General features: G+C 50.7%; 2 protein-coding genes across 2 annotated transcripts; both read right to left on the bottom strand.

Moving 5' to 3' along the window:
* Nucleotides 1-5,463: 5,463 nt before the first annotated feature.
* Nucleotides 5,464-8,871, bottom strand: LOC307100004 (leydig cell tumor 10 kDa protein homolog). The gene is made up of 3 exons (XM_079772269.1): nucleotides 8,624-8,871; nucleotides 8,494-8,549; nucleotides 5,464-5,901 (listed from the first exon to the last, which is right to left on the bottom strand). Exons 1-3 carry the CDS (start codon nucleotides 8,718-8,720, stop codon nucleotides 5,791-5,793), a joined length of 264 nt encoding a protein of 87 aa, XP_079628395.1. The 5' UTR covers nucleotides 8,721-8,871; the 3' UTR covers nucleotides 5,464-5,790.
* An 823-nt stretch (nucleotides 8,872-9,694) lies between these two features.
* Nucleotides 9,695-15,896, bottom strand: MRI1 (methylthioribose-1-phosphate isomerase 1). The gene is made up of 6 exons (XM_079772267.1): nucleotides 15,720-15,896; nucleotides 15,404-15,642; nucleotides 14,462-14,637; nucleotides 13,199-13,375; nucleotides 12,881-13,105; nucleotides 9,695-9,833 (listed from the first exon to the last, which is right to left on the bottom strand). The coding sequence occupies exons 1-6, from the start codon at nucleotides 15,852-15,854 to the stop codon at nucleotides 9,706-9,708; spliced, it is 1,080 nt and encodes a 359-aa protein (XP_079628393.1). The 5' UTR covers nucleotides 15,855-15,896; the 3' UTR covers nucleotides 9,695-9,705.
* Between the last annotated feature and the right edge of the window lie 135 nt (nucleotides 15,897-16,031).

Genomic DNA, 16,031 nt, shown 5'->3' with positions numbered 1-16,031 from the left:
GGAGCCCCAAGAAGCTCATTGGTGCACTGCTTTACAACCAGCACCTGAACAGCACCAGGCATACAGCAGTCACTAAATCTGTAACTCCTCTAGTGAACCCTGAACCACTCATGCTTTGCTCCTGTTCTGTTGAAATGATCTACAGAACAGGAAAAACCCAAGCTGGCCCCTAAGTGGCCTCATTGCTGCCCCTCCTCATATGGAAACACTGGCTTTTACCTTCCAGGAATTTCCAGTTTCACCGCGCACTTTCTGGCCAGTTCCCAACCCAGTAAACTCCCTCTCACCTGCACTGTTGCATATGGTCACCACTGGCTACAAGTGGCCTTTGAGTCATTGAAATGGGGCTGGCGTGAATCGGGCTGTGCTGTAAAACACAGAGTGTATTTTGAAGACTGACAGGGGACGGGGGGGGGGGGGGGGGAGGGTAAAGTTTCTCATTAAGAACTTTTTATATTGATTAGATGTTAAAATGATAATATTTTAGCCCAGCTGGCGTGGCTCAGTGGTTGAGTGTCGACCTATAGAGCAGGAGGTCATAGTTTGATTCCTAGTCAGGGCATATGCCCGGATTACAGGCATGTGCAGGAGGCAGCCGATCAATGTTCTCTTTCATCATTGATGTTTCTATCTATCTCTCTGAAATCAATAAAAAATATATTTTAAAAAATGATATTTTAGATAAATATGGGTTAAATAAATACATTATTAAGCCCTAGCCTGTTTGGTTCAGTGGATGAAGAATTGGCCTGCAGACTAAGAGGTCCCAGGTTCGATTCTTGTGGGAATCTCTTTCCATGTCCTGCGTGGTCCAGGGTTCTGGTTCAGGGTTCGAGTTCTGAGAAGGGCCGCACACAAATGAAAAGAGACTAGAAGAAATTTAATTTGGCGATATGAGGGGCCAGGCGGTAATCCAACTCTAGCGGGAGAACTACCATCTGCTCTGGCCCTGCCATCCCTTTTATTGAGGCTATGGGGAAAACACCTTCGGCAGGAAATAACAGAAATATACACAAGATCAGCAGAGGTGGAGGCTGCTTCAACTAACAATGCCTCAACTAAAGGGTGAGTGGTTAGAGCAATTAATGTTGTTGACAGCCTTCCTGGCTTCCTGTCCACATCTCTCTTATTAGTGAAACAGTGATTGGTTTCTGGCAGATTCTGGTCAAGGGCACATGCCTGGGTTGTGGGCTTGGTCCCCAGTGGGGGATGTGCAGGAGTTGGCCGATCGGTTGATTCTCTCTCTCCCTCTCCCTTGCCCTCTAAAATCAATAAAAATATATTTAAAAAAAATTAAAATTAATTCTACCTAATTTTATTTTATTCCATCCCATCCCATCCCATCCCATCCCATCCCATCCCATCCCATCCCATGCTATTCTGTTCCATTCTATGTGGTATCAGGACATTTAAAGTTACACATGCAACCTGCATTGTAATTTCTTTTCGATAACTGTGGCCTTGAGAAACCACAGCCCACCATAATGACAACAGAAACAATAATAGTGGACTGAATAAATACAGAAAAACTTCTTGAATAATAATAATAGTGGACTGACTGCTCTAGCTATTCAGGTGTGTTACCACATTTAAGCCTTCCAAGAGAGCTACAAGTGGGGATAGTTGTCTCTGTTTCTCAGACGAAGAAACGGAGGCTTGGAGAGTTGGAGTCCTGGCCTGAGCTCACCCAGACTGGGAAAACCTAGACTTACTGGATTTTCTTGCAAAGGATTTGAAAGAGAGACCCCTGGGGAAGTAGTAACTGGGGTAGGAGAGAGGAAGGGAGAACTTCCACAAGCGCATGTTTCAGGTGGAAAACAGGACCAGGACCAGCGTTTCCTGGCCACCCCCTTCAGCATCTGGCATGTGACCGTGTCACTAAGCCCAGGTCCCTCTCCCTGAGAATGCTTCCCTGGGCATCCCGGGATGCTGAATCAGAGAAGCCACTCTGCCAGTGGAAGAGAGGATGTTTGGGAGGAACTGAGAGTCTGTTATCACAGAGTAAAGATGTTTTCTTTTATTCTCTAACAATAGATACTGATTTGTCATCGTTCCATCTTCTGGGTGACCAAACGGAGGCACAGGAAGATCAGTAACCTGCCCGACGTCCACAGCAGAAAGGGTAGGGGCAGGATGGAAGCCTGGGAGGGTGAGCTGATCCTGTCACATTGGCTGGGATCAAATGCACCGAGTTTGGCACAGACCAAGATTCTATTCTGATTTTACAGATAAGGGGGATGAGGCCCAGAGAGGGTCAGAAAGTTGCTCAAGGCCACTTTGTTATTATTAATCCAGTGATCCTAGGAGAATGTGTGAGGTCAGAAAGGCCCTTGGGAAGATGAGGGTGCCCCCAGGAGGAAGTCACTAGGCCCATTTCAAGTCTGCCCTCTTAGGAAAGAAGTTGGGAAGGGGGTTCCAGCTACCCTCGTGGTCCCTTTCCCAGTGCAGCCAGCGAGCTGGGGTTTCAGTGAAATAGAAGCCACTTTTATTTCCCCAGCCGGCTGTGAGCTCACTGTCTAGGCATCCACAGCTCCTGACCCCAAACCCACGTGTCCTCAAGACTCACGGGAAATGGGGCAACCCTGGAGGCTCAGATGAGGGGGAACAAAGTCCCTAGTTGTGGCCACCCCCACCCTAATTTTCTGAGGATCGCTCCCTTTGCCAGGCCCCTGTGCACCCCCATGCCCCTGTTGACTCAGGCAGGAAACCAGCCAGGGCAGTTTCACTTCCTGGTCCCCACAGCCCCTCTGGCCTGCCCTGCTGGCAAGATTTGCTTCTTACATTTTTTTTTCTTTCCTTTTGGAACACAGTTCATGGGCAAAGTGTCAGGTCCCTGCCAGGAAAAGTGGTCATTCAGGCAGAGGGGGAAAGTGGAGGCAGGGAAGAGAAAAAGGCTTGGGGAGGAATAATTGTGTCTGAAAAGCCACATTTAATGGCTGCCCTGTGTCTGGGGAGAGGCCCAGAGGGACAGAGGACAGGCCTAGAGGTGGGACTTGGGCTCCCTTCTGCCCCGCAGGACACAAGGGCAGCTAATAATCACACCTGCAAGTCCCATGGCCTTAAGGGTCCCGAATTCTCCATTCTGAGGGAGGGGTGTCAGGATCCCATTTAACAGATGGGGAAACTGAGGCTCAGAGAGGTGAAGGGACTTGGTCACAGACAGGAAGTGGCAGAAATGGGCATAGAATGAAAGGTGTGGGATTTTTCCAAAGTCTGGGGCTCTTGGCTCCAGCATTAATGGGAGGTTTGTGGGCCAGTGAAAGGGTGGAAGGAAAAGTCAGGCAGGGCAGTGGCTGCAGGGAAAAATGTGCCTGTTAGGGGAGTCTGAGGGGTGGGGTAATGGGGGAACAAGTGGGTTGACATTCCAGACCCCATACCTGTCACACCTGAATGACATTCCTTGCCCAAAGCTCATCCTGTCCCAGCCATTGATCTTTGGAGATTCCAGAGAAAAGTTAATTTTCAGGAGGGTGAAATCTACTCTCAGACATAAAAATGAACATGTTAACTTTTTTAATTGAACTCATGTGGGATCCAGGGAGATGTTATATGTTATACGTATGGAGGCAAACTGATTTTACCACTGGGGAGGATTGTCAATGGAACCTCTGTTGGAAGGGCTGGCATTTGCAAGTCTTCAGATAAGAGTGTTTTGCTATTGCTATCAGCTGCTTACAATTTAGAGCTGTAAAATCTTTCAAAGAAAATGCTAATGCTATGAATCAGACAGCCAGGGAGGGTGTGTTGTAGAGAGATGATGCACTGAGTGATGGCAACTGAGTCACTGAAACTGCAAAATTTTCTTTTTTTTTTAATATATATTTTTATTGATTTCAGAGAGGAAGGGAGAGATAGAAATATCAATGATGAGAGAGAATCATTGATCGGCTGCCTCCTGCATGCCCCCCACTGGGGATCAAGCCCGCAACCCAGGCATGTACCCTTGACCGGAATCGAACCTGGGACCCCTCAGTCCGCAGGCCAACGCTCTATCCACTGAGCCAAACCAGCTAGGGTTGCAAAATTTTCTTTGCAGGCCTTAGCAGGTTTGGCTCAGTGGATAGAGCGTCAGCCTGTGGACCAAAGTGTCCCGGGTTCGATTCCGGTCAAGGGCACGTACCTCGGTTGCAGGCTCCTTCCCGGCCTGGGCCCTGGTCAGGGCGCTTGCAGGAGGCAACCCATCGATGTGCTTCTTTCACATCGATATTTCTCCCTCCTCCACTCTCTCTAAAAATCAATGGAAAAATATCCTCAGGTGAGAATTAAAAAACAAAAACAAGTTTTTTCTTTGCAGAAATAATTCCTTCCTTCATTTAACCAACACCTAGAGAGACAGAATGCAAATCCGTGGCTGCCAGGGACTGGGAAGGGGGGAACAGGCAGTGACAGCTACTGGGGACAGGCCATCTTTTCTGTGGTAAGTTTGGGTAGTCCCAAAAACACGGTGAATGCACAAAATGCCACTGAATTGTATACTTTTAACCTTTTGCACTCGGATGTCGAGTGTGACTCGACACAGCATTAGAATAAAGGAATCGAGAAAAAAGCAAGCGAGTGCAAAGGGTTAACCTTTTGCACTCGGATGTCGAGTGTGACTCCACACGGTTAGCATTAGAATAAAGGAATCAAGAAAAAAGCAAGTGAGTGCAAAGGGTTAAATGTCACTTTTGTTTTAACCACACACACATACACAGAAGCCGGGAGAGCAATTTCACGCACACAAAAACCCTACTTTACATCTCAAAAAATTGAGAGCTGTGGTAGCAGAACCTGAATTGAAGGAAACTCCAGTTTGGAGTTTCCTTGGGCCCAGCCTGGTCACTGTGCTGAGACCTACCTCTCACCCCCAACGGAGGGAGAGAAGGGTGGTCACCAGGCCAGAGCTCGCGGCTAACTCCATAGGCATCGTCCAGTCTAGCAGGCTCGAGTGAGGATTTGGGGAAGGGGGTGCTCAGAATGAAACAGAAGAAAATCTTGGTGTGGGAAGAGAGGTGGGGATGGTCAGCTGAGTACACATTGGGACTCAGCCAGTGGTGGGTTCAAGTACTGGCTCTGGAGTGTTAACCCAACCCAACCCAACTTGGGATGAAGTGATGTGCAGAAAGCACAAGCCACAGACATACCCGACATTTTGACTTTATTTTAGTAGATAGAGGTGGCTTTGAGCAGTTCATAAGTGCATTCTGGTTTAATCAACACCTGTCCTACAGATGGGAAAATGGCTCCCCATATCTCCTGGCTTGTACCGGGCAGAGGGGGTGACCTAGGCAGGTAAGGAGGTTGGTGAGTCACCTGGGGCTGGAGGGAAGATTCTCCATAAGCTCCCAGGATGGACGTGCAGAAGCTCAATCACCCCTCCCCGAGTAGGTGGTTGGTCTCCTGAAGACATTGCCGAGGCTGACCAGGTCAGTGCGGCTGGCCTCTGGCCCTGGCCTGCTCACAGAGCATGTGACTGCAAGGGGAAGGACAAAGGCAGGTTTATTGCTCCGATGAAACCAGTGGACAAAGGAACTGAGGGGGGACGGTACAGAAAGCTGAACATTTCCTCAAGGCCACTGCTGAGTTCTTGGCACCCTGGGAAACTGACCCATGCACCACAGATGTGCTGGTCACCTGCTCACAGGCCAGGCTCCCCTGACCCCCCGTCCGAAGTTCGAGCTGCAACCCAAGGCTCTGGGGAGCAGGGCTCCTTCTGCCCGCGGTGCTGCCTGTGGCGTCCCCTGCAGAGGTCTGAGCATGGAGGCAGGGGCTGCGTCCGTGGGAACGTGTCTTGGTGGAGGAAGAGGCTGCCTACTTCTTCTTGGCGGGGGCTTTCAGCAGCGCCAGCTTCTTGGGCAGGCTGGTGCTGGCTTTCATCACCACATCATGTTCAATCTTCTTCCGGATCCCGACCTCCAGGTCCTGAAGGGGCAACCGAGGGCCAATCAGACTGGGATCTGAGGCTGAGGGAGTGAGGGAGGGCCTGACCTGGGGCTGGATCAGTGACACCCCCGGAAACAGCACCTGAGAGTCTGCAGGCTGTGGTTTAAGTCCTGCTTTTGCCCCACACTCTCTGTGGTGTTATACACACACAAAAAACCCTTTCTCATCTCTGGACCTCAGCGTCCAAACTTCTGCTCACTCCCGTTTCACTGAAGGGGAAATTGAGGCTCCTGCAGTGAGGAGGCAGTTGCCTAGGGTTTGCACACCACATGAGGGGAGACTGGACCCTGGCATGCCTCGAGTCTGTGGTCTCAGCCTCCAGGTGGACAGTCCCTCTGCTTTGCACATGGTGAACTGGGGCTCTGAGACAGGGATGTGAGCAAGTGAAGGCACAGGGATTAGAAGCCAAGTGTGTCTGGGTCCAAAACTGGTATTTTAATCATATTCCCCAAACCATCCCCTTGCCCTGCCTGTATGAACTCCAATGACTCATGATGGCCACAGCCAGCACCACATGCCAGGGCACAGGGGACACAACAGCAAACAGGACACAGGAGAACCTCTACCTTCAGCGAGCTGACATTCAGTGCATGTGTGGGGACAATATAAATGCCAATGATACATCACGTTAAAGTGATAAATGGTAAGAAATGTTTAGAGAAAACAAGGGCGAGTGAGTGGGGGTGGGGCTGTCATCAGGAACAAGCTGCTCAGAAGCAACACTTGCAGTCAGACTTGACTCAGAGGAAGGGAGCCATGTGGATTTTTGGGAGGACTGGGGCAGAAGAAACAGCCAGTGCAAAGTTGAGGTGGGACAAGGAGCAGTTAAAGGGCCAGTGAGGCTGGAGGGAGCAAGGGGAAGAGTGGGAGGAGAGGGCAGGGAAGTGAGACGGGGCATAGAGCATAGTGTACAGGGCTTGGTGTCCACCCCCCCAGCGAGATAGAGGCAGGAGGGTTCTGAGCAGAGAAGGCAACATGATCTGACTTTTAAGTGCTCACAGGCGCCCTCTGGCTGCTATGGGGGATGGGGGGAGGGCGGCAGATCAGGGAGGAGAGGGTGAGGGGGAGATCCAGGATGATCCCGAATATTTTGAAATTTGGTAGGACAGAATCTTCCTAAATGAATACTGGAGGTAAGCAGGCTGCTGGGGACCCAGGTCTGAGAAAACCGAGGCTCTGGGGAAACTAAACAATTTGATGAAGGTTACACACTAGTTAGTGTGGAATACAACTCAAACCCGGATCTGACTCCACCAAAATCAGTTTTAATTTTCTGTAACTTCTTAAGCTTAACCCTAGAAATGACAATAACCAACACAGCTAATGTTTCTTGGTGCCCTGTGCTGTTCTCAGCGCTTTACAGGTGCCTTACGGCACTGAACCCTTACAACTCTCCGTTTCACAGGTAAGAGGCTCATGGTGAACAAATACAGCCAAACCCTGGTTCTCGAATGTCTCCTATCTTGGACAATTCGGTCCTCAACCAAGTTCACAGAAAAAATGTCTCGGTTTTGGATCAGACAATTCTTGCATGTCTCTCAGGCAATAAACAAAGGAGAAAGTGCTTTTGTTGGTGGTGAAAACGAAGATTAGCACAATTTTAAAACACAAAGAGATCATCAAGAGTGCTAATGTTGCTAAGGGTGTGAAAGAAGCAATGATCACAGGCAACTGAGGTAGAAAAACTGTTGATTTGGATACACGAAAAGCAGTTAGCCAGAGACAGCGTTTCAGAGGCAGTGACACATGAACAAACTCAGATGCCGAATGCTGACCTGAAAGGCACCCCTGGAATGAATGCTGAAGTGATTTAAGGTTAGTAGGGGGTGGTCTCGTAAACTTACGAAAAGAGTGTTTTTATTAATAGATTAAACAGTACATTAGACATGTACTATATATAAGAAAGGTTTAAAAAAAGGGAATCATTTGGGGGTCTGGAATGGATTAATTAAATTTACATGACTTCTAATGGGGAAAAACGATTCGGTTTTCGAACGAATCGCTTCTTGAACAGCTTTCTGGAACAAGTTCGAGAACCGAGGTTCCACTGTACTCATCCATGGAACTGCGCTTTGCCCCAGCACTGCCTTCGCGCAAAGCTGGGGTTTTCAACTCCGTTCCCATGCCACTCCCCTCCCGAGTCCCATTAGAGCACAGTAACAACCAAAGCAGCTTAATGAGTGTAAAATACTTTCTGCGCGCCAGGCCTTGCTCCCACGTTGGCGACCGCGGCTCCAAAGGTTTCCTTAAGCCAGCGGTCGCCAACCTTTCGGACCTCACGGACCACCGGCTGGCGACCGCTGTGAGGCCCGCTGAGAAATAGGTGACGTTCCTGTACACACCGCACGCGGGAGGCTCAGAGTCCGGAATTCTCCAGGATCCACCCCCGGCTCCAGACTTCATCCCCGGCTCCAGACTTCATCCCTGGATCCCTCCCTCCACAGCCCTCCAAGGCTCGCTCTCGCCCCCGGCCGGCTCCAGGCTCATTCCCGGCTCCAACCTCCGCCGGTTCTAGACTCAATCCGCTGACCTCCAAGCCCCATCCCTCGCCCCTCGCACGCCCCCACTCACCTTCTTGAGCTTTCGCTGTTGCACAATGCGCGCCTTCTTGGGGGCGATAACACGACCTGGGGGAAGACACACTCGCGTGAGGTCAGGGCGCCCCAGGCCCACCTCGCCCAGCCCCCGGACCACTCCTCACCTCCCTTCCTCGGGCCCCGGTTGCGCTCCGAGGCCGCCGCCGCCGCCTTGCTCTTGGCTGGCTTCTGCGCCTGGAACTTGCGCTGCCCCTGCGCCATGATAGGACGTGCGCAGGAAAAAGCGGGGCTGAACTATTGTAACCGGAAAACGCAGGGCACGATGGGATAGTGTGGCCAGGACGCGCAAGGGCGCATGGGAAACATCGTGGCAAAGAGTTGGCGTTCTGACAAAGATGGTTCTTCATGGACAGCGTTTGGCAAAAATTTTAAAGGGAAGGTTACAATGATAAGCTAATATTCCCTGGGCGCTCATGTTTTGTAAAACGTATAGTTTTATGCTCTTTGTATGTAAAATTCAGTCCAGAACAAAAATGAGGTGAGTTAGGCACTTACTGGTGCAAAATTTAAGGGTACCCAATTCTGTAATCAAGATGGTGTTTTCAACATTTAAAAGTAACATTTTAATATTTTTAAAAAAATCACACCGTGAAACTACTGCTTGTAGATTGGTGGTCTGATGTTGTAAACAAAGTTTTATTGGGACAAGGGCTGGTAGAGGTTAAGGTTAAGGTGTGCAAAGGTAGGCTTCCATTCTCTCTGTTTAGTATCTTGGTATTTTGTTCATGTATTTTTCTTGCATTAATTTTGATTTTTAAAAATACTGCATGAAAGTATTATTTATCTTGGTTACTGAGCTTTTTGGTGTCCCATTTAAAATTTTGTGCCGGAGGTGTTACCCTAGTTCCCGTCCTGAGAGCAACCTCCTAAGGCCATAGGTAGTGTCCCCAGTGTTATAAATGAGGAAACCACAGCATGGAGAGGTGAAGCGACCTGGCCAAGATCACACAGCAGGAAGAGTGGCAGAACTGGGATAGGAACTTGGGCAGCTATCTCCAGCTGCTGCACTTTGAAGAGCCATGCAAAGACTCTGTCCGCTATCCCTGCTCTAGGAAGAAGTGTAACTGGGGGAAGGTCAGCTTTGGGGCAGGCTATTCAATACGTTTTATTATAAAACCTAGGGGGATGGGGCAGGGTAAGGAGAGCCGGGTTGGTTACTTCTGGGGTCCATCTAACGTCCCCACCCTCAGGAGGTGGTGGTGCTTAGGGCTGCCTGGAGTTCTTTGGGGGTGAAGACACCCAGCTCTGTGATGATGCCGCCGGTGATGAGGTCATGGGGGGTGACATCGAAGGCAGGATTCCAAACCCCAATTCCTACAGGGAAGAGAAGGGAGGCAAGAAGGGAGATATTTACTTCTGTGAAAGTTCTCAAGTTGTTGTTACCTGTCCCCCCACACCCATGGTGGTTGTTGGAGTTAGGGAATTCTTGAGAATCTGGGGATACTTAGCCCAAAAGTGCACGAAGACATGGGCTTTGGTACCCAGTAACAAGTTTAGATTCCTCCCCACACACCATTCCTGAATTGTCACTAAGGTTTCAAAGTTTTATATACATCCACCCTACTTTTGCCTGGATCTCTTTAAGAACCTCCAAGAATCCACTCCAGGGCCTTTGCCTGGGCTCTGCCCTCTGCCTAGAAGCTCTACCTCAGATACGCACGACTCGATGTTTCATTTCCTTCAGTCTTTGCTCACATGTCACCTTCTCAGTGAGAAGGTCTCTGATCACCTTGTCTAAACCCCCTGTACAGATACTTCCTTGCCTTATTTCTCCTCTGCCCTTACTTCCTATAATTGTGTTATTTATCTTATTGCCTGTCTCCCTGACCAAATTGTCAGCTCTATGAGGGAATGGAGTTTTGTGTCTTCTTTCACTCCTATATCCCAGCACTTAGCATTAGTCAGGGGCTCAAAAACATTTGCTGAATGAATTACTCAGTGTAGACCACAATTTCTTACACAAGAGGCTGCAAACTTTTTTCTCTGGCTCACAGTTGTTTTATTTGTTAATCCTCACCTGTTTTTCCCCCATTGATTTTTAGAAGGGAGCGGGAGAGACAAAGAGAGAGAAACATGGATGTGAGAGTCTGACCGAGGGCTGGGGATCAAGCCTGCAACAGAGGTACACGCCCTTGACTGGAATTGAACTCGAGACCCTTCAGTCCAAGGGCTGACGCTCTAACCATTGAGCATACCAGCTAGGGCAGGCTCACAGTTTTTTGAGACCACTGAATTAGCTGCCACCTTTCAAAAGGTGGGAGATTTCATATTTAAAAAATGTAAGGCTTCTCTTGGAAAAAACACAAGACCCATTTCTCTGGGGTCTGCATTCCTATGACCACTGGCAGGAGCAGAGTAACAGGGCCCACAGACGGCACCTTGCCCATGTGACATATGTCTTGCTGTCCCAGTTTTACTTTAGTGGGTGTGGGTTGTCAACTCTGCTTTCCACAGTCGAAGGGATTATGACCAGTGCTAATTATGCCTCTAGGAAAGCAGGGACGCCAAAAAATAAAATGAGAAAAAAAATTTCAGAATCAATGTATCCTTCTTAAAAAAGCGCTAAGGAGCCCGCCCTAACCGGTTTGGCTCAGTGGATAGAGCATCGGCCTGCGGACTGAAGGGTGCCAGGTTCGATACCTTGGTTGTGGGCACATCCCCAGTAGGGGGTGTGCAGGAGGCAGCTGATCGATGTTTCTTTCTTTCTTTTTTTTTTTATAAAGCAATTTTAATTAATTATTTATCTGAGGACATTTTTCCATTAATTTTTAGGGAGAGTGGAAGAGAGAGGGAAAGACAGAGGGAAACATCAATGTGAGAGAAACACATCGATTGGTTGCCTCCTGCATGAGCCCAGACCAGGGCCTGGGCCGGGGAGGAGCCTGCAACCAAGGTACATGCCCTTGACTGGAATGGAACCCGGGATCCTTTGGTCCACAGGCCAACGTTCTATCCACTGAGCCAAACCAGCTAGGGCTCTTTCATCGATGTTTCTAACTCTCTATCTCTCTCCCTTCCTCTCTGTAAAAAATCAATAAAATATATTTAATAAATAAAAATAAAAAAGCGGTAAGGAATTGCAGCAGAAAACAACAGACTATTAGGACTTCCTTCTGCTTAGTTTTATAGTGTTTTTTAAAAAAGGTTTTTATTGATTTTAGAGTGAGGCAGGGAGAAACATCGATGAGAGAGCAAAGCATCAATTAGCTGCCTCCCACACTAAAGTGTTTTTTTTAAGTTATTTATTTATTTTTTTGTTACTCCTCACCCAAAGATATTTTTCCATTGATTTTTAGGGAGAGTGGAAGAGAGAGGGAAAGACAGAGAGAAACACTGATATGAGAGAAACACATTGATTGGTTGCCTCCTACACAAGACCCCAATGAGGGCCTGGGCTGGAGATGAGCCTGCAACCAAGTTATGTGCCCTTGATTGAAATTGAATCTGGGACCCGTTGGTCTGCAGACCAACGCTCTATCCACTAAGCCAAACTGGCTACAATCCCCCTCTCTCTTTAAAAAAAAAAAAAAATTTTTTTTTTATTGATTTTAGAGACAGGAAGGGAGAGGGAGAGAAGGGTTGGAAACATCAATCATGAGAGAGAGAATCATTAATCGGCTGCCTCCTGCATGCCCTCTATTAGGAATCAAATCATGACCTCCTGGTTCATGGGTCAATGTTCCACCAATGAGCCACACCGGCTGGGCTGTATACTGCTATTATTTAAAAAATATGTATATTTTTATTGAGTTCAGAGAGAAAGGGAGAGGGAGACATAGAAACATCAATGATGAGAGAGAATCATTGATTGGCTGTCTCCTGCACAACCCCCACTGGGGATTGAGTCCGCAACCCGGGCATGTGCCCTGTCTGAGAATTGAACTGCGGCTCCTGGTTCATAGGTGGACGCTCAACCACTGAGCCACGCCGGCCAGGGTCCCTCTAGGGCTGGGCCTATTCTCCAGGTCATGTGGGTTAATTCACTGAAGGCCCTGGGATTTATGAGGTAGGTCATAATAACAGCTCTTTTATAGATAGGAGCACAGGGGCTCTTAGGGATGAGAGAACTTAGGCAACCTGCTCATAGCTGCACAGCCAGGGAGCATGGGGAAGCTGGAAAATATCTGTGTCTCTTCATAGGCACTTTGCTGAACAGGGTTCTTATTTGTTCTTCAGGTGAGAAAACCGTGGTAGAGAAATTGACTTCCAACATGTTTCTGTTTCTAAAATTGGCTTGAATTTGAAGTTGCTTGTGCCCTAGAAGGCTGAGGACACCCCAAATGCCGCTTGCTTCCTGTGAAGGGGATGGGTACCTAACTGAAGGTGCCCAGATTCTGGTACCGCGCTGAGTGATGGCTTACCGGGTGCTGCAATCCTGACCCCGTTGACATCGGTCAGCTCCTGGCCTGGGCGCTCCTCAATGACGATCTGCTGGCCCGTCTCCAGACGGAGGTCACATGAGGAGCTGGGGGCAGCTACGTAGAAGGGGATGCCATGGTACTTGGCGGCGATGGCCAGCTGGTAGGTGCCCACCTTGTTGGCTGTGTCACCATTGGCAACCACACGGTCAGCTCCCACCACAACAGCTGGGGAGCAAGATGTCGGGGGTCATCACCTGACCCTGGATGCCTGGAGCCCTGCGTGCTGGTGCCCTGCCTGCTGGCACCCCACCTGCTGACCTGACACGTCCTGGTGAGCCATGGCGGCTGCTGCCATGCTGTCGGTGATGAGGGTGGCAGGAATCTGCTCGTAGACCAGCTCGAAGGCTGTCAGCCGGGCCCCCTGGTTGTAGGGCCGGGTCTCCGTGCAGAAGACATGCTTCAGGCGACCAAGGTTGTGCAGCGAGCGGATCACACCTGCAGGACCCGACTCACCAAAAGGCCAGGATGAGACAGAAAGGGACAGGTGGGCAGGGTGGTGGCCCATTAGTTGGGGGCACAGATCTCCAAAGGCTCCCCATCCCCAGGCCCTGTGGTCGCTGTCCCTCTGTCCAGTGCATGTGTGCTTAGAGAACACCTCCTGAGTCCTTCCTTGATCCTTCCATCTCACACAGCAACCCCCACACCTCTGACCTCTTTCCCTGCTTTTCCCCTTTAGTACTTATCACCTCCGAACACATCATATATATTTACTGACTTGCTTTTGTCTGTTCCTTCTACTTTCCTTTCCCAATGGCTCACTGCTGGCTCCCCAGCGCCCAGAACTGTGCCTGGCAAATAGCAGATGCTTAATAAATGTCTGTTGAGTGAATGAAAGAATGCTTGCACTCATGAATGGTGGGACACATAGTAGGTGCTTAATAAATGCTGAGTGAATAAAGGAGTGCATGCATGAATGGTAGGGCACAGAGTAGGTGCCACTATCTGTTGAGCACATGAATGAATGATGTCTTGCCATCAGGGCCTCAGTCCCCAGGCCCCAAAGTGAAACCCAAGCAGGTAGAGAAATACATGGAATTTAAGATCAAGTGGAATCTGCTGACTTGAGCCCCAGGACCCAGTTCCCCCTCTCTAGGTCACTGCTACCCCAATCATTCCTTGGGGACCACTCCCTTCCCCTCAGTTCTCTTGAAGTCCACATTCTGCCCACTCAGGCCAGGTCCATCAAGTGGTTGATCTTGGATGGGCAGGTGACCCCATCAGAGCCCCTGAGTTGTAAGGAGTTACATATTGTTGGCATAGGCTCCTCTCCTCCTGATCTGAACCTTGGCAGGCCCTCTGCTGACCCGTGGACCGGGAGCAGGACCGGGACAGGAATAGATGGGTCCTAATGCTAATTTTTTGAACTCCTGGATCCAGCCATACCTGAAGGCATCTTCCTGTTTCTGTACAAGAACCAATCTATTTCCATTTTGGGGGTGGGGTGGGAAAAGTGGTTTGTGTTTCATTCTTTTGAATCCAAAAGGGGCCCTCCCCCATCCCCATGAACACCCACTTACTCACCCAGGGCTGTGCCATAGCCAGCAGTGGCCAGTGCACCAGTATTACAGTGGGTCAGCACTGTCACCTTGCTGCCCTTGGGGGCTGCCCGCTCCAGGAGGTGGTGGGCTCCCAGGTCTCCAATGCTCCGATTATCCTTGAGGTCTTTCTCCAACATGTCTTCAGCGTAGCAGATCACTCTGGGGCCGACAAGGGACTCTCAGCCTCGGGGCCCTGGCTGGCCCCTCCTTCCTGCCCAGCTCTCTGGCTGAAAGCCTCCCACAGCTGTGAGGCCTAGATCCTTCTGCTTTTGCCACCTGTCACTCCATCCGCTCATGCAACACATGTTAACTGAGCACCTCCTGTGTGCGAAGCGCTGGGGGGCCCAGCAGTAACCAAGACAAAAATCTCTGCCCCTATGGAGCTGACACAAGTTGGGGAGGCAAAAAAAATGAGCAGATAATCAAGTGAAGAAAAAGGCAGCAGAGTCAGGGGGGTCGGGGTGGGAGATGATCTGTAACATATGGGGGGTGGGGAAGACCGAAGCCTTAAACCTGAAGGAGGGATATAGAGCATCTGCTCTAGAGAGAAGGCATGTGCAAAGGCCCCGGGGCAGGAGCGAGCCTGGTGGGGTCAAAGAACCTGTGGCTGGAGCAGAGGGGGAGAGTGGGAAAAGAAGAGGGCAGGGAACGGATGAGACAAGAACCAAAATTCCTCAAAAGAAAAACCCCGGCAGAAGGAAGTGGGACTGAAAAGGACCTCCAAGGGCAACAGGGGCTGGGCATGTTCAGGGGAAGCATAGTCATGGGGTTGAGTCCAAGTTCCTGGGGCCTGGGTAGGCCTCCCAGCCCTGACTGTGTGGCCTTGGACTAAGCACCCCATATCTGCTTCTCATCTGTGAAATGGGTCGCTGTGCGAAAAAAATGAGCCTCTGCTCAGAGCAGTGCCTAGCACAAGGCCCTCTACCTCTCCCGCACGGCCTCCTCCGTGGCGCCCTCCCGCTCGGCCTCTTGGGCTGCAGCGTCGGCCAGGTCGCGGGCAGCGCGGGCCATGTTGACGGCGGTGGGCCGGGCGGTGACCAGGAAGCTCAGCGAGTCGCGCACGAAGGCAACGAGCGCGGCGAGTCCCGGCCCCCCAGCTCCGGCCTGCAGCTCCACGGCCAGGCTGAGGCACCCCACGAGCGCGATTGCAGGCGCGCCGCGCACCTGGAGGAAAGGGATGGGAGTGTCAGGGGCGCCAGGCGAGGGCGCGCCCCACCCACAACCCCGGCGCTGCACCCCACCTTCATGGCGCGGATCGCCTCCCAGGCCTGCTGCACCGAGTCCACCTCCTCGTAGCGGCATTGCTGGGGCAGCAGCAGCTGGTCGAGGATCTGCAGCGAGCCCCGCGAGTAGCGGATCGCCTCCAGAGGGGGCATGGCGCAGCCAGCGTGCTCCACCAGGGTCGGGGCGCAGCGGGCCGCGCGTGTGGGAGGGGCCTCCGCCGGAAGGAGGCGCGTGCGCACGCAACCCTGCAGATTCCCTGGACTCCCAGTGTACTCCGCCGACCCTATCCCCTTTTCCGGGCCAAGCTCGGCGTCAGCCACCCCCTCGGA

The sequence above is a fragment of the Cnephaeus nilssonii genome, assembly GCF_951640355.1.
Source record: "Cnephaeus nilssonii genome assembly, chromosome: 5".
Taxonomy (NCBI): domain Eukaryota; kingdom Metazoa; phylum Chordata; class Mammalia; order Chiroptera; family Vespertilionidae; genus Cnephaeus; species Cnephaeus nilssonii.
The sequence above is the reverse complement of the archived record's forward strand: the minus strand, read 5'-3'. Positions and strand labels throughout refer to the sequence as shown.

Excerpts from the sequence above, each read along its gene's own strand:
- LOC307100004 (XM_079772269.1), bottom strand. The coding sequence starts at position 8,720 with ATGGCGCAGGGGCAGCGCAAGTTCCAGGCGCAGAAGCCAGCCAAGAGC. Across the intron at positions 8,550-8,623 it reads CCGGGGCCCGAGGAAGGGAG|GTCGTGTTATCGCCCCCAAG; the intron begins GTGAGGAGTGGT and ends GTCTTCCCCCAG. Across the intron at positions 5,902-8,493 it reads AACAGCGAAAGCTCAAGAAG|GACCTGGAGGTCGGGATCCG; the intron begins GTGAGTGGGGGC and ends TTGCCCCTTCAG.
- MRI1 (XM_079772267.1), bottom strand. The coding sequence starts at position 15,854 with ATGCCCCCTCTGGAGGCGATCCGCTACTCGCGGGGCTCGCTGCAGATC. Across the intron at positions 13,376-14,461 it reads TGGCTATGGCACAGCCCTGG|GTGTGATCCGCTCGCTGCAC; the intron begins GTGAGTAAGTGG and ends CGGGTCCTGCAG. Across the intron at positions 13,106-13,198 it reads GGCTCACCAGGACGTGTCAG|CTGTTGTGGTGGGAGCTGAC; the intron begins GTCAGCAGGTGG and ends CTTGCTCCCCAG.